Source organism: Pelophylax lessonae, assembly GCF_965119305.1.
Source record: "Pelophylax lessonae genome assembly, chromosome: 2".
Lineage (NCBI taxonomy): Eukaryota > Metazoa > Chordata > Amphibia > Anura > Ranidae > Pelophylax > Pelophylax lessonae.
In genome coordinates, this window is record NC_138769.1 from 467057867 (window position 1) to 467085085 (window position 27219).

At 40.9% G+C, this 27219-nt stretch overlaps 1 protein-coding gene across 4 annotated transcripts in view; it reads right to left on the reverse strand.

The window, feature by feature from the left end:
• ATP11A (ATPase phospholipid transporting 11A) overlaps positions 1 to 27219 on the reverse strand; it is a 302717-nt gene that overhangs the window by 3375 nt on the left and 272123 nt on the right. Inside the window, exons 28-29 of one of the 4 annotated variants that reach the window (XM_082245178.1) lie at positions 21291 to 21456; positions 9009 to 9096 (exon numbers count right to left, since the gene is read on the reverse strand). In XM_082245178.1, coding sequence (XP_082101304.1) covers positions 9031 to 9096; positions 21291 to 21456 — 232 coding nt within the window. In that variant the 3' untranslated portion in view covers positions 9009 to 9030. Of the gene's footprint in view, positions 1 to 9008; positions 9100 to 15254; positions 15344 to 21290; positions 21457 to 27219 lie in introns of all 4 variants that reach the window. The other 3 variants (XM_082245177.1, XM_082245176.1, XM_082245175.1) reach the window with 3 other exon arrangements.

Genomic DNA, 27219 nt, shown 5'->3' on the forward strand with positions numbered 1-27219 from the left:
ATTCTGCTGCCGACCGAAAAAAAAGGGTCCTGTGCGCGTTCACTGAGATTGTGGGGGAAATTCAGCCATACAAACTGTATGGCTGAATTTGCACCGCACAGACATCGCATGTAATTTTAGGAGCAGTGCACTCCGAATTACATGCGATCTCTGTGATCGCATCAGTGTGAACATGCACTATGCTATATGCTGGGGGTGTCAGTTCAAAGTTAATGACACCCCCAGCTCAGATCGCATATCACAGTACGATCTGACAGTTCGCACAGAATCGGAATGCACTAGTGTGAATCACCAGTGACAGAAGTTACTAGAAAATATTTTTCATAACTGGTGTGATAAACCAGTGGCCCCCCAAAACGACAGATTGAAGCGGGGTGTTATACTTTCATAATAGTGTATTTGGGTACTGCAGAAATTTTGCCTCTTTCACTGCGTTAACTCTGCTACACACAGTGACAAAAGTTACTAGAAAATATTTTTCATAACTGGTGTGATAAACCAGTGGCCCCCCAAAATGACAGATTGAAGCGGGGTGTTATACTTTCATATAAATTATTTGGGTACTGCGGAAATGTTGCCTCTTTCACTGCGTTAACTCTGCTACACACAGTGACAAAAGTTGCTAGAAAATATTTTTCATAACTGGTGTGATAATCCAGTGGCCCCCCAAAATGACAGATTGAAGCGGGGGTGATATATACCTTCTTCCACATATGCTGTGCTTCTCTGGAGACTTTTGTCAAAGGGGTCATTTAAAAAATGACAGGCAGAGGAAGAGGCAGGCCCTTCCGCAGGGGCGGTAGGGGTAGGGCAGGAGAACCAGGCCGAAGCCAAAGTGGGAAGTTGCAGAAGGTGCGTTTGATTACGTCAAAGGATGCACCAGACTTGGTTGAGTGGCTCACTCAGCCTTCCTCTTCTGCACCCTCCTCATCCTCTCTATCTGCACCCTCTTCACTTTCTGCTGCGTGCACTCCCAAAGACACCACCACCAACACCACAATATACTGTCCGCTTGAGTCACAGGAATTATTTTCCAATCCATCACAAGACATTTACGATGCACAGCCATTCTTGGCATTGGACCAGGTAGAGGAGGAGGAGAAGAGGCGGTACTGATGACAGTACCCAGATCAGACCAAGGAGGTTGGTCCCCGCTGTTGCTGCCTACTCCGATATCTCTAATGTTAGTGGTGGGGAAGGTGATGTCGATGATGCAGAGGCAAAATTTCTGCAGTACCCAAATACACTATTATGAAAGTATATTGTTATATAACACCCCCCGCTTCAATCTGTCATTTTGGGGGCCACTGGTCTATCACACTAGTTATAATACTTTTTTCTAATTGCGTTTGTCACTCTTTGCAGTTGTAGTATCGATGCAGAACTGCTCACCAGTCACAATGCTGCACAATACAAATCCACTATAATATGCTTTCTATATTCATCCAGCATTGCGACTTTCTCATCTTCCTGCTCCTCGACGGTTTGATCAATGATATGACGCAATGCACGCTCCAGAAAGAAGGCGTAAGGTACGATGTCACTGATGGCGCCTTGGCTGCGACTGACCAGTTTGGTGATCTCATCAAATGGACGCAGAAGTCTGCATGCGTCGCGCATGAGCAGCCACTGGCGCGTTGAAAAAAACTCAAGCTCCCCAGAACCTGCCCTGCCGCAGAGTTCGTACAGGTAGTCGTTAACTGCACGTTTCTACTGGAGCAGCCTATCATGCATATACAAGGTTGAGCTCACTCGCGTCGGGCAGTCACAAATAAGACGTATGACAGGCAGGTTGTGTCACCACTGAATGTCAGCAAGGCGAGCCATGGCTGTGTAAGATCTTCTGAAATGGGCCGAGATTTTCCTGGCCTGCCGCATGACGTCCTGGACCCCAGGGTATTTGACAACGAATCGCTGCACGACCAAGTTCAGGACATGTGTCATGCATGGCACGTGTGTAGTTTTGCCCTGTTTCAGCATGCTCAGCAGGTTGGCACCGTTGTCGCACACCACTTTACCAACTGTCAAATTGAGCGGTGTTAGCCACTGATCTGCCTGTGAACGCAAAGCTGAAAGGAGTGCAGGACCAGTGTGGCTCTTGGGTTCCAGGCACAACTGACGCAGCACAGCATGGCAACGTCCCACCTGGCATGTCAAATAGGTTCTGGAGATCTTGGGCGGCGCAGCGGAAGTGACGGTAGCAGCGGAAAAGGAGGAGTCAGCCGAGGAGGAGAGGGAGGATGGAGTAGGAGGAGAAGAAGAGGCTGGCCTGTATGCAATCTGTGGTGGTAAATCCAAATCTACACGGGTGGCACGGGTTATATGCTTGACGGCCGTCAGAAGGTTCACCCAGTGGGCAGTAAAAGTTATACACCTTTCCTGTCCTTGTTTGCTAGACCACGTGTCTGTGGTCAGATGTATCTTGGCACCGACACTGTGTGCCAGAGATACATTCACTTGCCGCTGAACATGGCCATATAGCTCTGGGATACTCTTCTGCAAGAAATATATCCTTCCTGGGACCTTCCATAGTGGTGTTCCAGTGGCCACAAATTTTCAAAAGGCCTCCGAGTCCACCAGTTTATATGGCAGTAGTTGGCAGGCTATCAGTTCCGACAAGCCAGCGGTCAACCGTTGGGCAACAGGGTTATCCGGCGTCATCATTTTTTTATCATCGAACATTTGGGCCACGGAAGCCTTCCTTTTTCTAGAAAAACGTGAGGATGGCATGATGGAAGGTGGAGTGGAGGACAATTGTGAGGAGAGAGGAGAAGAGGCCGGACGGTGAGAGCCTGGAGTGTGGCTTTGTGGGTTCTGACGGTGTTGCTCCCACTGGGCTCGGTGATGGGAGTCCAGGTGCCTTCTTAGGCCCCTTTCACACAGGCGGACCGTTCAGATCCGCCTGTCTGTTTTTTTGGCCAATCTGAACGGTCCCCTCATGCATGTCTATGGGGCATCGGATGTCAGCAGAGACATGTCCGCTGCCATCCGATCCGTCAAATCTGGACGGATGGAAACCCTACTTTCCATCCGTCCAGTGGATCATCCCTAGGTGAGTGTTGGGCTTACCGCGACTTATGCATTGACTGCAAAGGCTCCAGCATCAGGGAACGCATAGACCGACAGGTGTCCGACTACATCAGGTTAACGGCCGATGTGGACGCTCTGAGAAGTAATGAACCCCTGTACTACTGGGTGGGCAGGCTTGACCTCTGGCCAGAGCTTGCACAATTTGCAATGGAACTGTTGGCTTGCCCCTCGTCCAGTGTCCTGTCTGAAAGGACGTTCAGCGCAGCAGGGGGGATCGTGACGGATAACCTCACTCGCCTAGCTCACGACAGTGTTGACTACCTCACATTTCTAAAAATGAATGAGGTATGGATCTCAGAGGAATTCAACACATGTGACCAGTAGACCATGTCTGATTCAAATTCCTCATGACAGGCCACAAATATCGGCCACCACCCATAACAAATTCATGGTCCCTGTCCACACAGCAACCTCTCCCTACACTGACAAAAGACTTTTGTGGACCTATTAGCTAGCGAATTGTGTCACTATACAGTCTGTCCCTGCTCCACACAGCAACCTTCAGCCACAGAATACAAAGTTCTTTCCTGTCAGGTGAACGCCTGTGGGCTAATTTGTGGGGCCTGTACTGGCCGCCACTTACTTCTGTATCCTGTGAATGCCTAACGTACCTCCAGCCACCGAATACAAAGTTCTTTGCTGTCAGGTGAATGCCTGTGGGCTAATTTTTGGGGCCTGTACTGGCCGACACTTACTTCTGTATCCTGTAAATGCCTAATGTACCTCCAGACACAGAATACCAAGTTCTTTGCTGTCAGGTGAACGCCTGTGGGCTAATTTTTGGGGCTGTACTGGCCGACACTTACTTCTTTATCCTGTGAATGCCTAATTTTTCAGACTGGAATTGTAAAGCAATTGGTCTGTAAACGTCCCGCTAAATTGTGGAACGGATGCGGACCCATTTTACAGACGTGTGAATGGACCCTATATGTATTTGACATGGATTTACCAGCTGCTGTCAGTTCTGGCTGATTTAGAAAAAAAAATAAATACATTTTTTGGCTGAAAAAAAAAAAAAATTTATGGCAACTTTTCCAATAGCAATACTTCTGGTATGTCAGTGTCCATGTTGTGGGGCTAGGTGTGCACAGCTAGTAAGTATTTTGTGGCTGCAAATATGACCTGGAGATTTTAATGTTCGCCTGCCATTAAAGTGAATGGGGTCCGTCGCGAACTTGCGGTTCGCAAACATTTGAGAACGTTTGCAGGTCGCGTTCGCGAACCGCCGCGTCTGATGTTCGTCCATCACTATATTTCACATCTTAAGACACCACAGCCTATTGTTTTTTTTAATCAGACATAAGAAATGCATGAGGGCTGCCATTGCCGACCTACTTCTAGAAAGTGCAATTCACATTGCTGTTTTGCTGACTTTCTGCCCAATATTTTCTGAAATCACTGGCCTGGAACAAGCATGCAGATCAGGAAAAGAGAGCATACTTAGTATACAAGGGGTGTCTTATGGATGCCAATTAACCATGCCTTTTTGGGTTTGCCAAATCCCTAATATACAAAACTACAATACCTTATAATATATTGTAAAACATTTCTCAATGGGTCCTACATAGGGGTTTCTAAGCGTATCTATTATGTTCTGAATGTATATTGTAATTTAATGTAATTGTATGTATTTTTTTATCTGTTTTTGTATGGAGTAAAAATATAATTATTTCTAGAAGTTTAAAGATTGGACTGCTGTTGTACCTTAAGAGCCCATTCAGACAGGGGCGACACGGCTTGCTGGGGCGACCTGTGATGTCGCGGTGCACAGCGTACACCGCGACCTCGGCGCGACATGCATGGACTTCATATAATTGAAGTCAATGCAAGTCGCCTCCAGGTCGCCCCAAAGTAGTACAGGACCCTTTTTCTAAGTCGGAGCGACTTGTGTTGCTCCTATTAGAACGGGTCCTGTGCTAATCAATGGCAGGCGACCGACCGCGACTTGTCAGGCGACCAAGTCGCCTGACAAGTCGCGCTAGAGTGAATGGACCCTTAAAGTCCTAATTGGTTATTTTTGGGGCGACCGACCGCGACTTGTCAGGCGACCAAGTCGCCTGACAAGTCGCGCTAGAGTGAATGGACCCTTATAGTCCTAATTGGTTATTTTTGGGTTAAGGTCATAGCAAAGTTAGAAATCCTTATCTCTGTATTTGGTCTGGGTTAGTCATTCAAAAGTACGGAGTGGCAAAGCTATCCATAAAACTGAGTTTGCAAAGCTTGAACCACTCTATATATAGATGAGTCAGTCAGGTGGTATGATCTGACCTTAACGCAGCTAGGAAAAATGGAGCACATGGGTTATGTCCCTTCTCTGTGCATCATTTTGCAATTGATGTATTCTGCTATTAAGTTCTATTTCACAACATCAACTTATCTGTGTCTCCAAAAACAAGGTTTAGAGCTCCCTGCTTGATGGGTATAAGTGGTATATATAAAATATTCATATGCCACATGAAAGACTTATCTGATTGAAAAGAAAAAAAAATAACATCTGAGTTTTTTTTTTTTTTTTTAGCTCTAATCCTAATGCACAGAGATATACAGGATATATAAACACACTGCAGAAAAAAAAGCTATTTAAATTCATATTCTGCCCACAGTGACTTTATTTTGTCACTATTTATTATCTAACTACTTTTAGAATTGTTAGTATATTTATGGTAGAGTCAGTTTAGTTAAGTGTTGTCTATTAGACTGCAAAAATGCATTCAAGGAAGCATTTCATTCTGCTTTGTCCTTGTGAACATGACAATAACATTTTTAATGTTGAATTACATAAAAAAAAACCTTTTTGTAGAAAAACATTTGTGAAATGTATGTCAATATAAAAAATAAAAAGCACATACAGGTTAAATCACTTGAATAATTAACAAAAAAGTGTTAAAAAGCATCCACTTGAGGATCCATGAGATGTTTATACATTGGTGGCAGAACACAGTGTAACTGAGTCTTGTTGTATATTATGAATTATGACTCCCATAGATTGCCTCATATATCAGCTGTAGTCATATTGACATTTAGTTATTTGTTATAGTCTGCAACACAATGTCCCAAATTATGGAATGTTGATTATAAATTCTGAAGTGATTCTGACGTATATTTAATAATCGAGACCGATTATGAATGTGCTATACATTTTTTATAGGTACTGTGTATTCTCCATTAGAATCACATTTTTTTTGTGATTCTAATGAACCCAGGTAAAGTCATATGAAAAAAGTATGTGCACCGCAAGGAAACTTAACTTTTTCAACATATTTGGACAGGCAAACATTCAATCTGTGCCTACAGATGAACTTGATATACCTAAACAAAAGACACTTAAAAACTCCCATAGCCTGATAAAGTAATTGTAAAGCTTAATTGTTTTTTAAAAAAAATAAACTTGTCATACTTACCTGCTCTGTGCAATGATTTTGAACAGAACAATTCTGATCCTCCTATTCTGGGGTCCCCCACTGGAGCTTCTAGCTCCCCCCCCCCCACTAAATGCTCCCACAGAAAACTGATTTCTAGGGGGGCACTCTTGCAGGCTTTCTCCTGACACAGACGTGGCTCGGCCCTGCAAATTTGTTGACAGCAGAAGGAGCCAATTTGCCATGTGAGGAGGGAGAGAGCCGAGAGATCTGCCGCACTCATACACAGAGCTGGGTTAAATTCGGGCTTGGGTATGTATAAGGGGGGGGGGGATCCTGTGAAACAGAGGGTTTTTTACCTTAATGCATAGAGTGCATTAAGGTAAAAAAAAAAAAAAAGGGTTTAGAACCACTTTAATGTGCATCATTTAATTTATTTAAAAGTTAGATGTGTTTCGGTAACAAATACACTCAGATTGATCTTAGTGCCCACAAACACAATATATTACCCAATTTTATGGTAACATATAAAAGATGGGGTTGTGTTGAGTAAATGGATAACAAGTATTTCAAGCATCAAAATGTTGAACTCTTTAACAGCAAAAAAGTACAGTACTCAATTTTATCCATAGGCTTGCAGATAGCTCTAGCATTGCGCTCACTCCAGCATGCTTGGACATACCTAATATGTGGGGTGCAATCGTAATTTTTGTACTTGATGTGCACAAATGTTTGTGAGGGTAACATTTCAAAAAACCTCGAGTGTTTATTTTTTTTTTAATATTTGTAAAAAATGTTTAAACTTTATTTCTAACATGGGGGGGGGGATCTGCTCCCCCACTGCTTTCCATTCTAACAATCGCCATGATGGTCCCAGACACCCAGGAGGGATAGGTAAGCCTGAAACTCATGGTGGTGGTCATAAGGGGTGCAGGGAAGCCATAGTTCTGAGCATGTAAAAATGAACGGGCAGATGTAAAGCCACCCAATCATTTCCACTAGAAAGCAAGCAGCAGGTGTAAGAATTTAATAAACTTGTTTAAATTCTGGCATTGCTGCCAATAGAGTAGTTATATCGTCAGCAGCAAAAAAGGGTTCAACCTTAGATAGTCAGGGTCTAATGTTTTCATTCCAACTGACATGAGTGGTGTCAAAAGGTCAAGACCAAAGGAGCTCTCTAAAGCCCTTAGAAGTCCAAATCAGGAACTAGTGGGCAGTTATGCAAAGGAGGCAATATAGGCCTGGGAGGTCAAGGGTGTGCTTCCCACAGTACACCATTACATCTTTTTGTCAAGAGATGATTGAGAAGTCAACATTTCCATTGTGTTTTTATTCAAGTACATTACCATTATTTACAGGCACTGTTTAAATGAAGAAGTAATGTTTGCTTGTTCCAATATGGTGTTGAAGTCAAACATTGCTTGGTGTACGTTTCCACATGACTGCAGTCTGGAATATAGTGGAGGAAGAACAGACCCCTCCTATGTGTTTCCCAAATGTACTGTGCTGGATATCTAAAATACTAGCCAACCAAAACCATACCAACCCCAAGTATCAGCCTTAGCCAAACTGCAGGCCCCCACCTAGACTCTAAACCAAATTTTTAATCCAAAAGCATACATATACAAGCAACTACAGTCCTAATACTGATATTAAATGGAGCCAAACATTTATTGTACAAAATCAGATATTTTTATAATACCAAGCATCCAACACAACCTTACTGACAGCTGCAGTCACTTTAGCCATCAGTAATGTGTACAGACACCTTGAAGATATAGTGTTGACAGCCTAGTTTTGAGGCAGTACTGGTCACATTTAATTAATGTAATTCTAACATTCAGTAACATATATTGATTTTACAAGAGGGATAACAGAAGCAAAACTATTGCTTACATAAGATCAACTGTAGTTTCTTGTCTTCTAGAACTACCCCGGAGAGACTGATAATTCACATTCTACAGGGAAAATTCTGTACCTCTGTATTAACTGCTCTTTCTTTTCTAATACTTGTAAAAGTAGGACTGGCCTGACCTAAAAATCAGTAAGGTAATACTGCTAAGTTTTAGTGGCTTTTGAAGGAGACTTCTACTCTTTAAGCATATGTTGCTTTTTTTTATTTTTTTATTTTAAACAGCTAATGAATTTTGAAAAATTCCACAGCTTTATCCATGTCCTTTCATTGCCCAACAGCAACCAATCAGATTCTCTCTCTAAAGCAAGGAAGATAATGGATGCCTGTATTGTTTGCAACACTGCCTGTCGAAGAGGATTCTCCCCCAGGGCAATTCCATAAATGAGGATCACAATTGACCACAAATAGTCAAAAAAAGTCGTAATACTCAAAACTATTTGAAGGCCAAATAATTTCAAAACAAAAAATTGTATACTTACACCTTACAACATACTTACAAGTTTCCCATAGTAAAATACTTTTTGTGATAAAAAAAAAAAAAATACAAAAAAATAAAATCACGCACAGCAAAAAAGTTTGGAGGAAAATATTGAGAGTCAGCACACCAAGAGAAAAACATTGATCACACATATATCATACGGTACCTATCCAGTGAGCTTGCTGCACTTATCTGTTTACAGCACTGGATTCTTCCAGAAGTGGCCCCTCAATGCCCGACTTTAGTTTCAATGTCTGCTGTAGGGAGTGGAAGAACACCAAGATATGCTCTGGGCGTCACTTGTGAATTTATACACATGGAAAGGGCTACATATGTAATTAAAAGGTTTGTCCACCCAAAAGTGACAATTTAGGTATACTGTAGGTGGAGCCCAGTGGGCAGAGTCAGCCCCTGGCTTTTTATGCATTTTACATACTTAAATAGCCAGATTTCCCAGCTGTAGTTATTAGCTTTGTTTATGTCCATCTCTTTGGGTGTTCCTGCCCAACTTAACATTACAGAATCTCGTGTCACATTATGTGCATTATAAAATGAAACAAATATCTATTAAGGAGACCAGGAACCCACATAATGGCCACAACACAGATCTAGCAACTCAAGGGAAGATCTGGCCAATATTGTTTCTAAAAGATATAAGAAACTGTCATGTGGTTTAATTCCCCAGTATCTAGAAATAAAATATCAATTGTGGGTGTACTGACCCCTTTAATGTTAGGAGCGTAATACACACTTATATTCTGAAATGTGTTATATTGAAGAGATTGGTAAGAAATTAACTGAAGTAGCTTAAGAATACGGCAAAGTGAATAAATTAAAGTATGTAAAGGGAACATATTTTCTTTTTCTTGATTTTAGATAGAATAGGGAACGACTAAAACCTTGTGCCATTTTTACTGCTAACAGAGGGTTTTACCATTTTCTACTCCATCCAAAGAAAAAAAAAGTGGCTAGACTTTATAACAGCAAAATAAAGATCCTCATAAAGAACAACACAAGCTGAAAATGATGTTGTTAGAGCCTTTTAAGTAATAGATAGCAAGTTCTTCGAGGGATCCTTTCAAATGGAGATCTAGTAAATGATAAAATCTCACATTGATTTATTTTTCTACTTATTTTACAGGTATATTTATTTTTTTTAGTCTTTTTTTGGGTGTGGTATGTGTACTAATTCGAGATACAAATAGTGTTACTTAAAGCGGAGTTCCACCCAAATGTTTAACTTAACAGATTTCAGCAGTGATATGGTTTTTAAAAATGAATTGGTCTATATATATATATATATATATATATATTTTTTTTTTTTTTTTGGATCACTTACCTTATTTTAGAGGATTGTTTGTCCTACATCATCCTTATGCGGCCGCGGCCCCGGATGTTACTTCCGGTTTTGCATTGCATCCTGGGAGATGTGTGTCATCAATCCCAGGAGGCAATGGGCATGGCCGGCCGCTCCTCTCATTGCCGATCGCAATCTACAGAGCATGCGCAAGATTGGGATCGGCATTCTAGGTAGCCAGCTTGCAGCGAAATCAAGAAGCGGCAAACACAGCAGCTTCAGAAGCCCACACCGGAGATGGCCATGCTCTGAAATCATTTTTAAAAGTAAGATATCTACAATCAAATACTGTACTGTACTGTAATCTGAGAATAGTGTTAATGTAATTGGCGATATATTAGTAATAAAGGGGTATTTTTATTTAAAAAAAAGTTTTTTCGGTCGGAACTCCGCTTTAAAGTGGATTTCCAGTTTTATTTTCACTCAACTAGTTGGTTTGGGTCAAAAGCGGACTATAAATGGCTGAGTCCTGCTAAACAAACTTGATTTTGGTGCTGGTGTGAGATGGGATGGTCTTTTCGCACAGCCAGAACACAAGGCTCTATAGTGTATGTAGCTAAGGGTACAAACAGTTGGCCCAAACTGACTAGTTAAACTGAATATAGAGCTGGAAATTCGCTTAAAAAGTAAACCTGTCACAAGTCTGGGCAAATAAAGTAGCATATAAAATATGTGCTATGTAAATATCAACTTGGTTCTTCCCCTTCTGCATCTGAAGCCTCCCAATTTGTACATTATTGTGTTGGGAGGGATACCTTGGAGATTGTCAGAAGTTACAGGAAAAGATTTGCTTAAAAATTTAGAGGCCTAAACTGCTAGATATCTTGATTATTCTGACATGTAATTTTTCTCTGTAGGCAACTCATGCTTATGCATTTTGTCATTATATTCTATGTTTCAATAGACCAGGCTTGTAAAGTTTACTTTTCATTTCATTTGGATTTCATTGTGTCTTCCAATTTTTTTCATTAGTATATCTTTATTTTAAATGGCATTTACATGGCAGTTAAACCTTAACTTTATTTTTTATAGACAAAGTTTATTTTCTATGGATGTAATCATAAAGCTGGATATAAACCACATATGGACTTTCAAAAAACTTTGTGACTGCTGAAAGGTCCCTCTCATCTACTTTAATCTCATAAGAACAGGCCAACCTATCTAGTTTCTCTTTCACCAGCAGAGATCCTCCAGAAATAGCTAAAGAGCTCTATGTGCCCCACTAGACAGCCAATATTGATGAAATAACAAGTGTTGGCCAAACCTCATCTGCTGCTTTAGGAAAGTGTATATATTCTGTATAACCAATTTAATAATAGGACTATTGAATCCTATTAATTCAGTCTTGCTGAGTCCGATCTTCCTGTGACAACCACCTACTCTTCTTCAAATGAGCTATAAGCTGTGTAGCTAAATGGCAAGCATGCATTGTGATCGAGATGACAGTTCCATATCTTTGAATGATCAGGTTAGTTTATGATAAATAAAGCAAGCATGAGGAATGATTCTGCAAAATGATTGCTTCAGAAAAAATCGTGTGCAAGACAGAGGCAAAGTCTTAAAATAAAAGAAGTAAGCAAAAATAAAAGTGCTGCTCTCGGGCCATATAAATCCTCCAAAGATTTTGCTGTTCGTTGCAGCCAAGTCTATTAGTCCCACTGGCAATGATGTACTGCTCTGGCTGTTAGCCATTTTTTATGTAATACACCCATAGTAGTATTGGATAGTCGAGGCAACTGAGCACATTGGGTGTGTGCACTGAATAACAAACATGGTTACAAATGTAACTGTTATTGTAGTTACTAGGAAATAAAATGGATAATGGAGATCAATCTGAACCTAGAAATGGTGTGAAGGTTTGCAAAGCTATCAAAAGAGGCCTATATAATAATAAACAAAATACATTTTACCTGTTGCTACAGAAGACTTCTACTGCTATGTCACTAAGACCCATGCATGGTAGAGAACACTACCAGTTGCCATATATATAGCAAGAACAGTATAATGATTTCCAAGGTGGCTTTACATTGTTAAAGTGGTTGTAACCCTAAAAAAAAAAAAAAAAAAAAAAAAAAAAAAAAGATCCTGTTCCTTTAAAGCAGGTTATACAGCACAGTGCTTGTGCTGTGTAATTTGGCCCCCTGTATCACCTGAAATACCTGGCTGATCCTGCCTGGTTCTGCCCTCCCCACTGTAAACTGACCACGGTTTATCATGGCTACTGAGCCCTGACACCGTGGTCAGTTTACGTACCTCCATCATCCACAGTTCTCCTCGGTCCTCTACCCCTCCCTCCCTGTCTGTCAGCTCCCTGATCCTCCCCTCCTGATGATAGAATAACAGTGTAAAGTCTCTCCAATCCTCTCTGTTAGATAATGCTATGTTCCCCAGTGTGTGTGTGTGTGTGTTTTTTTTTTTTTAATCTGCTATGTATCTTAATCAATAGCACAGACAGGTGCTCATGTGACTACCCAGCTCTCTCCTCTCCTGCTCCCGGTCGACGTCAGCAGGAGTTCTCGGCCCCTCCCACTGTAGCTGTCAGCCTGGGAGAGGAAAGAGCCAGGCACTATGGAATAAGGTACACAGCGGCTTTTTAAAAAAAAATAAAAATTACACACACACACTGGGGAACAGCAATATCTAACCGAGGGGATTGGGGAAACTTTACAAGTGACTTTACAACCACTTTAAGTACTGGGTTTGCAATATTTGGTAGGTCTATATGAATAAAATTAGTTGGTCAATTTAGAACGTATTTACTTTGGATGTCAGGGATAGCCCAGGGGACCTGTATCACTGCACACTGTTTGCATCATTATTTACATGAGAAGTAGGCTTAAGGAAGGAGCTGAGGTGAAAATTGTGTCATATCACCAGAAATAGTGTTGTGAGCTTATCATGGAAATTTTGAGGGAGATTGGTAACAGAGTATGTTTCCATTCTTCCAGGTAGAAGCACATTATTATTATATTGTAGAAGAACCAGAAGATGCTTTCATCCCAATGCCTCTATATAGAAACTTGGAAAATGTATATACAGTACAGTAAATTCATAAAGTATTTAGGCCCCCCTTCACTTTTTCATTTTTTTATGTTGCAGCCTGATGCTACAGTTGATCAAATTCATTTTTTTATCCATAATCTACACTCATTACCCCATAATGACAAAGTGACAACAGAATTTTAAAATCTTAAGTAAAAAGAAAAAAAAACTGAAATATCACATGTACAATATTAGGTATTTTCACCCTGTACTTTGTTGAAGCATCTTTGGCAGCAATTACAGCATCAAGTCAATTTGGGTATGAAGTGACAAACTTTGCACACCTGGATTGGGGGATTTTCTGCCATTCTTCTTTGCAAATTCTTTTAAGCTCAGTCAGGTGGAATGGGGCCGTCAGTGGACAACCATTTTCAGGACTCTCCAGAAATTATCAATAGGGTTTAAGTAAGGGCTTTGGCTGGGCTGCTCTAGGATATTTAAAGATTTGCCCTTTAGCTACTCCCGTTTTGTCTTGGCTGTGTGCTTAGGATCCTTGTCATGTTGGAAGGTGAACCTTCATCCCAGTCTGAGGTCCTGAGCGCTGCAGAAAAGGTTTTCCTTAAAGATATCTTTATACTTTGCTCCATTCAGGTTTCCATCAACCCTGACCAGTCTCCCAGTCCCTGCTGCTGAAAAACACCTCTACAGCTGATGTTGCCCCCACCATGCTTCACTGTTAGGATGTATTGGGCAGGTGATGAGCAGGGGCTGGTTTCCTCCAGATATAACATTTAGAATTGAGGTCAAAACAGATCTATCTTGGTTTCATCAGACCAGAGAAACTCCTCACAGTCAGGGTCCTTCAGGTGCTTTTTGCAAACTGAGGAGAGGATTCTGTCTAGCTACTCTGCCATAAAGCCCAGTTTGGTGGAGGGCTGCAGTAATGGTTATCCTTCTGGGAATTTGTGACCATTGGGTTCTTGGTCACCTCTCTTACGAAGGCCCTTCTCCCGCTATATCTCAGTTTGGCCGGGGCGACCAACTCTTGGAAGAGTCCTGGCTGTGCCAAACTGCTTTCATTTGAGAATTATGGAGGCTACTGTGCTCTTAGGAACCTTCAGTGCAGCAGAATATTTTTGTACCCTTCCCCGGAACTGTGTCTTGCAATAATCCCGTCTCTGTGCTCTACAGGCGGTTCCTTTAACCTCCTAGCTTTTGCTCTGTTACAGTATGCATTGTCAACTGTAAGGCCATTTATAGAGAGGTGTCATGTCCAATTAATTTAATTTACCACAGATGAACTCCAATCAAGGTGTAGAACATCTCAGCAACAATAAAGAGAAATGGGAGGCACCTGATCTAAATGTTAAGTGTTGTTGCAAAGGGTCTAAATACTTATGCCATTGTGATATTTTTGTTTTTCCTTTTTAATATATTCACAGACAATTCTAAAATTCTGTTTTCACTTTGTCATAATGGGGTACGGAGTATAGACTCATGAGAAAAAATAATTTAATAACTGTAGTATCAGGCTGCAATATAAAAAAATGTTAAAAAGTGAAGGGGGGGGGGGGGTCTGAAAATTTTATAAATGTACTGTATGTGAATCAGGGGGCTAGCAAAAAATCCAGTGATCCAAAAATATTCTAAATGGTGAGAGTGTCTCTGTTGTACAAGAAAGCCAAATTCCATTTGGCAACCAAAGTCTAGCTGTCATTTCTCATCCATGTGGATTCAAAAGAAACAGCTTAGTATCAATGCACGCATCCTCCACCAAAAAAAAAAAAAAAAAAAACAGCTGGATTCTGACCTGTAGCTATAAGCAACAACATTTGCTTTCCTTCATTTTCTCTATACAATGCTTTAATGCTAAATAAAGCAAAAAGATCTAACTAAAACGACGAGGTAGCAATAGTTCATCCTTCCCATTAAATTATTTTTGATTATTATAGAATTCCCCATTTATATTGCGACGATAGGATGGCAGAAACAGAAACCAAGAAAATGAACGACAGAAAGCCCCGTGTGTAGAAGAAATTACGATCATGCAAAAGTCAGAAAAAAAAGGATCACCTTTAGGTCCATTAGAAAGTTATATTGCCTGTGGTCTGAGAAAGCATAAAGATGGTGGACTGCTCAACAGAAAGGCACGGTTGTTTAGTCTGTAAGTTCCTCAGAAGGTGGCAGCAGATGCCCACGTGCAATGTGTAAGCAAGGCAGCAGTTATTTATGCAAAGCAAGTAGAAGACAGCAAAGGGGAGAGGAAGAAGGAGAAAGAAACACAAGGGATACATTTTATTAAACACTAAAGCACTGCTAATGCAATATTAGTGCAGTGTAGAGAGAAAAAAGCTCAAAGGTAAGTGTGGGTACCTGCATTTTTACTTCCAAATCTGTAACATGAGAGGTGAGATGGCAGTGTTGTAAAGCCAATGGAGATGCTGTTGAATTACTTTTACACATTTGAGGTCGGAGGCAGGGCCGGTGCTTCCACTAGGCAAACTAGGCAGCCACCTAGGGCGCATTGTCCACCTAGGGGCGCAGCCACGAGTCGGCACTCTCTCTCCATCATAAATGATCCTTGTGAGCTGAGGGGAGGGATGGCAGTGGGGGAGGAAGAAGGGACAGAGGAAGATGCCAGGTGTCTTGGGCAGTGGCGGAACTACCAGGCCCTGGCTTTCCACCACTGTTGGGGGGGGGCACAAGTAGCTGGTCTTACCTAGGGCGTAAAATAGTCTAGCAACGGCCCTCGTCGGAGGATATACCTACTTTTTTTATTGGAAAGGCTTTACTGAAATATTATTTAATTGGCAAAAAATTCAGCAATTTTGACTTAAATCAACTTCTGATAGAGGGGCCCATAAGCTGTATAGTGTCCAATTTCTCATCATTCTATGTGCCTGGGTTATCCAGGGAATCAGCTAAGGTAGTTACACCCAAAGTGATTTTAATATAGCATTTTATTGTTAAATTGGACACTAAAATAGAATGTATATTGTTGTTTAAAACCTGACTTATTCTTATGCATTTCTTTCCACATGTTGTTAAATATTAATGAATGTACTAATTTTAAAGGGCCAATGAGCCTTTAAAGTTAAGGTTTAGGTGATAGAGTCAGGAACAAATCTTATTGGATGCTGTTATTTGGACATTGTTTGCCTTGCCTTGATTTAAAGTACAACTATAGGCATTCATTTTGGATAGAGCACGGGAGGGTTATAACCCCTGTCAGATTTTCTTTTCGCAATCTGTGTCCCATTGGAGAGATTTCCCTTCACTTCCTGTCCCATAGCCCAAACAGGAAGTTTGAAGAAATCCCTGCAAATTAAGGGAATTTCTGGGGTACTTCCAGCTCACTAGAACTAGTGTCCCCATTGGAAGATTTCCTCTCTATTACTTTTCAGGGGACAACCCAATATTTATGATTTTGTTTTACTTTCAATAATAATGGTAAACAAAACAAATAGGGAGGTTGTATCTCCTTAACGGAGGCACAGCAATGAAAGCTGACAGGTGTTCTAATCCCTCTCCACTCAAAACGAAAAAAAAAAGTTTTGCCTATAGTTATACTTTAACCACCTAAGGACTGCCTGATTTACTGCGGCAGGCAGCCCTTCCTGCGCGAACCGACGGAGCTGTACGTCAGTCGCGCACCTGCAGCTAGGGGACTCCGATGCAGGGGGGCGGCAGCTTTGATTGCCACCGGGCACCGGCGATCGCTCCCCGCTGAGAGAGAAGAATGGTCAGCTGTTGTAAACACAGCTGACCGTTCTTCTCTCTGGAATGATCACAGAGCGCCTGTGATCCTCCTATATAGAATCACAGGTCTCTGTGATCATTTCAAAAGCCCCGCCCCCATACAGTTAGAAACACTCCCCTAGGCTTACATTTAACCCCTTGATCACCCACTGTGTTAACCCCTTCGCGATAACTTTTGCACAAAAAAAAAAAAAATACGCTTATTGTGATTTTTTCTTTTTTAGCAAAAATATGTAGCAGAAAACAAATTGGCCTAAAATGTTAAATTTCGATTTTTACATTTTTTTTTTTTTTTTTGGGAATGTTATATAGCAGAATGTGAAAAATATAGTTTATTTTTCAGAATTGTCTATTGTTTATAGTGCAAAAAAATAAAAAATCGCAGAGGTGATCGAATACCACCAAAAGAAAGCTCTAATTGTGGGAAAAAAGGACATCAATTTTATTTAGATACAGCATCGCACGAACGCGCAATTGTCCGTTAAAGTAACGCAGTGCCGAATCGCAAAAAATGGCATGGTCATTAACCAGGCTAGCGGTATCCCCGAGTGTGACTCGGGGTAGGAATTTCCTGCTACTATCGGTAGCAGAGTGTCTTACCTTATCCTGGCGATCCAGCGATGAGCTCTCATTGCTTCGACCGCCAGCCGAGATCCCCGCCGCTCGTCTGTCGGTAGGAGGACTTGCTAGTTCCTTTCCCTGCAGCAGCAATGCTGCATGGGAGCGGAACTAGGGAGGGAAATTCAAACGTTGCACAAAACACAAACACATAACACATTTTATATTATATGCATATATATATATATATATATATATAAAATTATATTATTGATTTGATTATAATTCATGCGTTATATATTATATATATATATACACACACACACAATATATATATATATATATATATATACACATATACACATACATACATACATACATACACACATATATATATATAATATAGAACGCATGGATTATAATCTAATCAATAATATAATTTTATTATATATATTATGTATTATATAATAAAATTATATTATTGATTCGATTATAATTCATGCGTTTGTGTTTCAAATTTATCACATCTGGGATGTCTACTAGAGCCTTGTTTTGGTCAGGTTTAAGTCAGTAATTACTAAGAATTGTAGGCCTATAATACATAACGCCAAATTTCCATGAAAAAAATTGTACCGCTTTTGGTACAGAATTCCTGACAGAATCATACCGCCAGGGAGGTTAAGAGGGAAAATCCTCCCGGTCCAGAAGGGGTTAACCATGTTTTTCTTTTCTTTTTTTTTCTTAGACATTGAACATTAAACATTTTACATTAAAATATCTTGACGTCTGTGAAATATGATCATTTTACTTGTGCACACAACCCACTCTTTGAGCTTTTTTCTCTAACAGAGTATTAGTTACAAATCACATAATGATGCTTCTTCACATAGAGAACATAAAAGCTATAAGCAAATAACATAGTACCTGCATACTGACTCGCTAGCTTTTTATTTTACATATCCAGCAAGAATGACTGTTAGCTTACATACTGCAGGTGTATATAATTCTATATAGAATATGGACACACAACACTGGAGAAAAGAAAAGTAGAATTACATGCTAATTCTTAGTAAAATAAAAGCAACATTGTACCGAATTTGGTAATCTGCTGCCATGTTTAAAGCAATTGCAATCATTATTAGTGACAATTAATTTAGATTTCTCAGTTCATCTGCAATTTTAAATGAAGAGGCTTCTGTCATTGTACAGTACAAAAACAATGATTATGTACAAAGTGCAGTATTACATAGCAAGCAAACATAAATCATCTTTACCTAACCTGACTACCAGTGATTCAGTTACAGCCTACTTAATTCATTTAATATGATTCACTTACATGCTACCCAGCATCTTGAGTTGCTTTCTGATCAGAGCGCTATATACATTATAAAACTGGAGGCAAAGAATATGTAGATGTTGCCCATGGCAACTATTAAGGTTAGCATTAGCTTTCAAGCCTACAGTGAGGGGAAAAAAGTATTTGATCCCATGCTCATTTTGTACCTTCTCCCACTGACAAAGAAACAATCAGTCTATAATTTTAATGGCAGGATTAAGTGAGAGACAGAACAACAACAAAAAAATCCAGAAAACCGCATTCCAAAAAAGTTTGAAATTGATTTGCATTTTAATGAGTGAAATAAGTATTTGACCCCTTTGCAAAACATGACTTAGTACTTGGTGGCAAAACCCTTGTTGGCAATCACAAAGATCAGACATTTCTTGTAGTTGCACACATCTCAAGAGGGGTTTTGTTCCACTCCACTTTGCAGATCCTCTCCACGTCATTAAGGTTTTGAGGCTGACATTTAATAACTCAAACCTTCAGCTCCCTCCACATATTTTCTATGTGATTAAGGTCTGGAGACTGGCTAGGCCAATCCAGGACCTTAATTTGCTTCTTCTTGGGCAACTCCTTTGTTGCCTTGGCTGTGTGTTTTGATTCATTTTCATGCTGGAATACCCATTCACAACCCATTTTCAATGCCCTGGCTGAGGGAAGGAGGTTCTCAACCCAAGATTTGATGGTACATGGCCCCGGGGAAGCTGTCCTGTCCTGTACCCTTAGCAGAAAAACACCCCCGAAGTATAACGTTTCCACCACCATGTTTAACTGTGAGAATGGTGTTCTTGGGGCCATAGGCAGCATTCCTCCTCCAAACACGGCAAGTTGAGCTAATGCCAAAGACCTTGATTTTGGTCTCATCTGACCACAACACCTTCACCAAGTTCTCCTCTGAATCATTCAGATGTTCATTAGTAAACATTAGATGGGCCTGTGCATGTGCCTTCTTGAGCAGAAGGACCTTGCAGGTGCTGCAGGATTTAAGTTCTTCAGGGCATAGTGTGTTACCAATTGTTTTCTTGGTAACTATGGCCCCAGCTGCCTTGAGATCATTGACAAGATTCTCCCGTGTAGTTCTAGGCTGATTCCTCACCGTTCTCATGATGATTGAAACTCCACATGGTGAGATCTTACATGGAGTCAGCTAATTTGTGTTTCTTCTATTTACGAATAATCGCCCCAACTATTGTCAACCTCTCACATAGCTGCTTGGCGATGGTCTTGCAGCCAATTCCAGCCTTGTGTAGGTCTACAATCTTGCACTGGACATCCTTGGACAGCTCTTTTGTCTTGGCCATGGTGGAAAGATTGGAACCTGATTGATTGATTGCTTCTGTGAACAGGGTGTGTTTATACAGGTAACAAACAGATTAGGAGCACTCCCTTTAAGGGAGTGCTCCTAATCTCATCTCTGCTTGTTACCTGTATAGAAGACACCCGGGAGCCAGAAATCTTGCTGATCAATAGGGGATCAAATACTTATTTCACTCATTAAAATGCGAATCAATTTAAAAACTTTTAGAAATGTGTTTTTTTTTCTGTTTTTTTGTTGTTATCCCGTATCTCACTGTTAAAATAAACCTATCATTAAAATTATAGACTGATCATTTCTTTGTCAGTGGGCAAATATACAGAATCAGCATGAGATCAAATACTTTTTTTTCCCTCACTGTAGGTAGGACAATGAAAACCAACACCTGGCAGAAGGCTCAAAGTTTGCCATTTTTTTGATGTGATCGGTAAGCACACCTGTAGGTCTCATCAGTCATTGAGGCACTGACACTCATTTTCTAACCTATGCTAGAAAAATGACAGATTCAACAAGAATGTGTGTCCAGGCCCAACGCATGTAAATTTGTTTACTCACAATCAAAGATGATTTTTGATTTATTGCTAGTTTATTGCACTTTGAACATTTTTTTCTTTTTTTAAGAAGGAATTGAACAAAGTGAAGCAAAAACTAGTACTTGCTGACAGGTCCACATTCCAGACCTGTGAAAATGGCTTTTTTTTGCCACAGCTGAGGATCCAATCCAGGTTGCCACTGTCCAACTCCTGAAAGCAGGGTCATTTCTAAAGCCATGCTCCCCCTTATCATTGGCACACACCGATTTGTTTGCCCTGGATTTAGTTTGGCTTCCAGGAGTCAGGCAACGGCAGCCTCCTACAATAAACCATCACTGCGACAAATAGCCACCATTATAACAGGTTCTCTTTCATCAACGGAAATAATAAAACTATGCAAATAATGAATATATTGACAACATTATATTAAAAATAATATTCAAAAAATAGGTATTAAAATTAAAACGTTACTTCTGATCACAACATTGCACACCATTTTCATAGATTTATTTATATAACTGATTAATATATCATTTCTCCATTGCATTTATCTGCATGAGATAGTGAATTATAAGAATGTATACTAGAGTGTTCTTGCTTACCTGTATCCTTTCTGTGTCCGTGGGCCAAAACAGTCTGCATATAACTTTTTTCAGAACATCTGGGAGGAGACTGACCGTAATGAGGAGTATAATGCCCAGCCATGCAGGACCACTGGATAGCATTTGCATAAAGACATAATACATCCTCTGATAATTGAGGAATGGCCTAAAATGGTAAAAAAAAAAAGGCACATTATACTACAAAAAGGTTCTAAATTAAAACAGAAACAATACTTGATGCAATGGGCGTTTTGCTACAGCACATAACTATGAATATTATAATGTAAACAATGCTATTTTATATGTTTTCATGGAACACCAACCAGCACTATCTCAGTCTATAAATACCCGTCTCACCCTCTGGAGTCATTTGGACACTCCTCATTGACAGAACACTTGATTCAGTAAGCTCTCATAGCCCAAGTCATGTATCACAGTTTCTGGCAGCAGATTCTCCTACATTGATCAATGTAACAGATGTTTCAGCATCAATGCTTATTAAAATGTAAACAAAATAGATACATTGTAGTTAGTGGCAGCTGTCAGGAGCAATTAATCTGCCCCCCTTTTTTTTTGTACATAGGAGTTGCTAAAGTAGAGCAGATAATAGAAAAAAAAAATTGTTTTTATTTATAGTTTAAATAAAATGTGTTCCTATTTAAGCCCACATTAATCCCTTTTTATCCCTGGTTAGCCTAAAGGCCCATACACACGATCAGAAAAGTGTACAAAAAATACCGCTTTTGAAGCAATCGTATGATAATCTGATTGTTAGTACACATCATTCATCTGAAAAGATCCAAAGGGACAAACACAAAAGAAATTCTCGTACGATACCAGATCATATGATTTTTGTTTAATCAGTACAGTTATTGTCCTAAAATACAATACAATACATCAGGGCTCAACATTTCAACTCCTGCACTACTAGCTAGGCCTTAAGGGTTACTCGCCACTAGTTCCCCCCACCCCCCAACCCCTACCCTGCCCCACCCCTAATTCTGCCCCTAAACACACCCTCATAAATTATCTCATAAAATGACCCTGTTAAATGTTTTTGCATTTAATGCAGAAATTACAAAAATAAATAATAACAACTTTATCAGTGCCCATCAGTACAGCATCATCAGTGCCCATCAATACAGCCTATCAGTAACCATCAGTGAAGCTTATCAGTGCCGTCTCATCAGTGCTCAACAGTGAAACCTCACAAGTGCCCATCAATGCAGCCTCACCAGTACCCATCAGTGCAGCCTCATTAGTGCAGCATCACCAGTGCCCATCAATGCAGTCAAACCAGTGCCCATCAATGCAGCCTCAACAATGCCCATCAATGCAACCTCACTTGTGCCCATCAATGCAGGCTCATCAGTGCCCATCAATGCAGCCTCTTCAGTGCTCCTCAATGCAACCTCACCTGTGCCCATCAATGCAACCTCACCTGTGCCCATCAATGCAACCTCACTAGTGCCCACCAATGTAGCCTCCCCTGTGCCCATCAATGCAGCCTCACCTTTGCCCATTAAGCAACCTCACCTGTGCCCATCAATGCAGCCTGATCAGTGCCCATCAATTCAGCCTCATTTGTGCCCATCAATGCAGCCTCACCTGTGTACATCAATGCCCCCTCTCCAGTGCCCATCAATGCAGCCTCACCAGTATCCTTTAATGCAACCTCACCTGTGCCTATCAATGCAGCCTGATCAGTGCCCATCAATGCCGCCTCACCTGTGCCCATTAATACAGCCCCACCTGTGCCCATTAATGCAGCCTAACATATGCCCCTCAATGCAGCCTCAACTGTGCCCATCAATGCAATTTCGCCTGTGCCCGTCAATGCAGCCTCACCTGTGCAGGGGATGGGAGAGGAGAGGAAGAGGAAACCCGGCCAAATAATCACAGAGTGGGGATCGCCCCTCTGTAACAGCTTTCATGTGAATTGCAAGGCGCTCTCGGTCACACACAGTCCTGCCTCTTGGATCGGCTCCTATAATAGACGTCACACTTCCCGGCATTGGACCTGTGTTCTTCTGTGTATCAAATGAGCCCAGCCAGGAGGCAGTGCTGTGTGTGACGGTGAGCTCCCAGCAATTCAAAGAAAGCTGTTACAGTGGGGCAATCCCCACTATGTATTTATCTGGCTGGCTTTCGTTTTCCACTCCTCTCTCCTCCCCTAGGCGATCACTGGGGAGAACAGCTCCCAAGGCAGCCCTACACTCACCCTCAATCATTTTTCTCTCGCAAAATGTGAGCAGGCAATACATCACTTCAGAATTTTTATTCGGTCATATGAGAATCTTTGTACTTTAATAACCTCTTCATTTTTGATATGGAGACTGGCATGCAAAAAAAAAAAAAAAAATAATACATCCGATATTCTCATCCTGTGTACTAGGCTTTAAAGTGGTTGTAAAGTCAGAAGGTTTTTTTATCCTAATACATTAAGATAATAAGCCTTCTGTGTGCAGCAGCCCCTCTAATACTTACTTGAGCTCCATCTCGATCCAGCGATGTTCATGAATGGCTCGGCTGTCCGGGAGTCTGGAAAACTTTGCTTTATATTTGGAAATCAAGGTCCTAGAGTCTAAGAGGCACAGAATCCAAGCTGCATGAGGTCCTGTGTGAGGTTTTCACAGTCAGTGATGATTGGAGGAGCCACTGTGTTTTATCAAGTCCAAAGTCAGCACAGCCCTCTACCTGGAAATTCTAGAGCACTTCATGCTTCCCTCTGCTGACCAGCTTTATGGAGATGCTGATTTCATTTCCCAGCAGGACTTGGCACCTGCCCACACTGCCAAAAGTACCAATACCTGGTTTAATGATCATGGTATTACTGTGCTTGATTGGCCAGCAAACTTGCCTGACCTAAACTCCATAGAAAACCTGTGGGGTATTGTGAAGAGGAAGATGGGAGACACCAGACCCAACAATGCAAATGAGCTGAAAGCCACGATCAAAGAATCCTGGGCTTCCATAACACCTCAGCATTGCCACAGGGTGATCACCTTCATGCCACGCCACATTAATGCAGTAATTCATGCAAAAGGAGCCCCGACCAAGTATTGAGTGCATACTATACTGTACTGTACATGGACAAACTTTTCAGTAAGCCAATATTTCTGTATTAAAAATATAAAAAATCCTTTTTTATTATTGGTCTTATGTAATATTGAAATTTTCTGAGATACTGAATTTTGGGTTTTCACTAGCTATAAGCCATAATCATCAAAATTAAAAGAAAGAAATGCTTGAAATATATCTCTCTGTGTGTAGTAACACATCTATATAAAATATAGGAGTATAACTTTTTTAATTGAATTACAGAAATGACTGAGGTGCACCTGTGTATATATATATATATATATATATATATATATATATATATATATATATATATATATATACACACACAGTGGGTACGGAAAGTATTCAGACCCCCTTAAATTTTTCACTCTTTGTTATATTGCAGCCATTTGCTAAAATCATTTAAGTTCATTCTTCTTCCTCATGAATGTACACATAGCACCCCATACTGACAGAAAAACACAGAATTGTTGACATTGTTGCAGATTTATTAAAAAAGAAAAATGTGAAATATCACATGGTCCTAAGTATTCAGACCCTTTGCTGTGACACTCATATATTTAACTCAGGTGCTTTCCATTTCTTATGATCATCCTTGAGATGGTTCTACACCTTCATTTGAGTCCAGCTGTGTTTGATTATACTGATTGGACTTGATTAGGAAAGCCACACACCTGTCTATATAAGACCTTCCAGATCACAATGCATGTCAGAGCAAATGAGAATCATGAGGTCAAAGGAACTGCCTGAAGAGCTCAGAGACAGAATTGTGGCAAGGCACAGATCTGGCCAAGGTTACAAAAAGATTTCTGCTGCACTTAAGGTTCCTAAGAGCACAGTGGCCTCCATAATCCTCAAATGGAAGACGTTTGGGACGACCAGAACCCTTCCTAGAGCTGGCCGTCCGGCCAAACTGAGCTATCGGGGGAGAAGAGCCTTGGTGAGAGAGGTAAAGAAGAACCCAAAGATCACTGTGGCTGAGCTCCAGAGATGCAGTCAGGAGATGGGAGAAAGTTGTAGAAAGTCAACCATCACTGCAGCCCTCCACCAGTCGGGGCTTTATGGCAGAGTGGCCCGACGGAAGCCTCTCCTCAGTGTAAGACACATGAAAGCCCGCATGGAGTTTGCTAAAAAACACCTGAAGGACTCCAAGATGGTGAGAAATAAGATTCTCTGGTCTGATGAGACCAAAATAGAACTTTTTGGCCTTAATTCTAAGCGGTATGTGTGGAGAAAACCAGGCACTGCTCATCACCTGTCCAATACAGTCCCAACAGTGAAGCATGGTGGTGGCAGCATCATGCTGTGGGGGTGTTTTTCAGCTGCAGGGACAGGACGACTGGTTGCACTCGAGGGAAAGATGAATGCGGCCAAGTACAGGGATATCCTGGACAAAAACCTTCTCCAGAGTGCTCTGGACCTCAGACTGGGCCGAAGGTTTACCTTCCAACAAGACAATGACCCTAAGCACACAGCTAAAATAACGAAGGAGTGGCTTCACAAAAACTCCGTGACTGTTCTTGAATGGCCCAGCCAGAGCCCTGACTTAAACCCAATTGAGCATCTCTGGAGAGACCTAAAAATGGCTGTCCACCAACGTTTACCATCCAACCTGACAGAACTGGAGAGGATCTGCAAGGAGGAATGGCAGAGGATCCCCAAATCCAGGTGTGAAAGACTTGTTGCATCTTTCCCAAAAAGACTCCTGGCTGTATTAGATCAAAAGGGGGCTTCTACTAAATACTGAGCAAAGGGTCTGAATACTTAGGACCGTGTGATATTTCAGTTTTTCTTTTTTAATAAATCTGCAACAATGTCAACAATTCTGTGTTTTTCTGTCAGTATGGGGTGCTATGTGTACATTCATGAGGAAGAAGAATGAACTTAAATGATTTTAGCAAATGGCTGCAATATAACAAATAGTGAAAAATTTAAGGGGGTCTGAATACTTTCCGTACCCACTGTATATACAGCTGCAAGAAAAAGTATGTGAACCCTTTGGAATGATATGGATTTTTGCACACATTGGTCATTAAATGCGATCTGTTCATCATCATCTAAGTCACAACAATAGACAATCACAGTCTGCTTAAACTAATAACACACAAAGAATGAAATGTTGCCATGTTTTTATTTAACACACTATGTAAAAATTCACAGTGCAGGTGGAAAAGTATGTGAACCCTTGGATTTAATAACTGGTTGAACCTCCTTTGGCAGCAATAACTTCAACCAAATGTTTCCTGTAGTTGCAGATCAGACATGCACAACGGTCAGAAGTAATTCTTGACCATTCCTCTTTACAGAACTGTTTCAGTTCAGCAATATTCTTGGGATGTCTGGTGTGAATCGCTTTCTTGAGGTCATGCCACAGCATCTCAATTGGGTTGAGGTCAGGCTCACTTCAGAAGGCGTATTTTCTTCAGTTTTAGCCATTCTGTTGTTGATTTACTTCTATGCTTTGGGTCACTGTCCTGTTGCAGCACCCATCTTCTGTTGAGCTTCAGCTGATAGACAGATGGCCTTAAGTTCTCCTGCAAAATTTCTTGATAAACTTGGGAATTCATTTTTCCTTCGATGATAGCAATCCGTCCAGGCCCTGACGTAGCAAAGCAGCCCCAAACCATGATGCCCCCACCACCATACTTCACAGTTGGGATGAGGTTTTGATGTTGGTGTGCTGTGCCTCTTTATTGCCACACGTAGTGTTGTGTGTTTCTTCCAATCAACTCAACTTTGGTTTCATCTGTCCACAGAATATTTTGCCAGTACTGCTGTGGAACATCCAGGTGCTCTTGTGCAAACTGTAAACGTGCAGAAATGTTTTGTTTGGACAGCAGTGGCT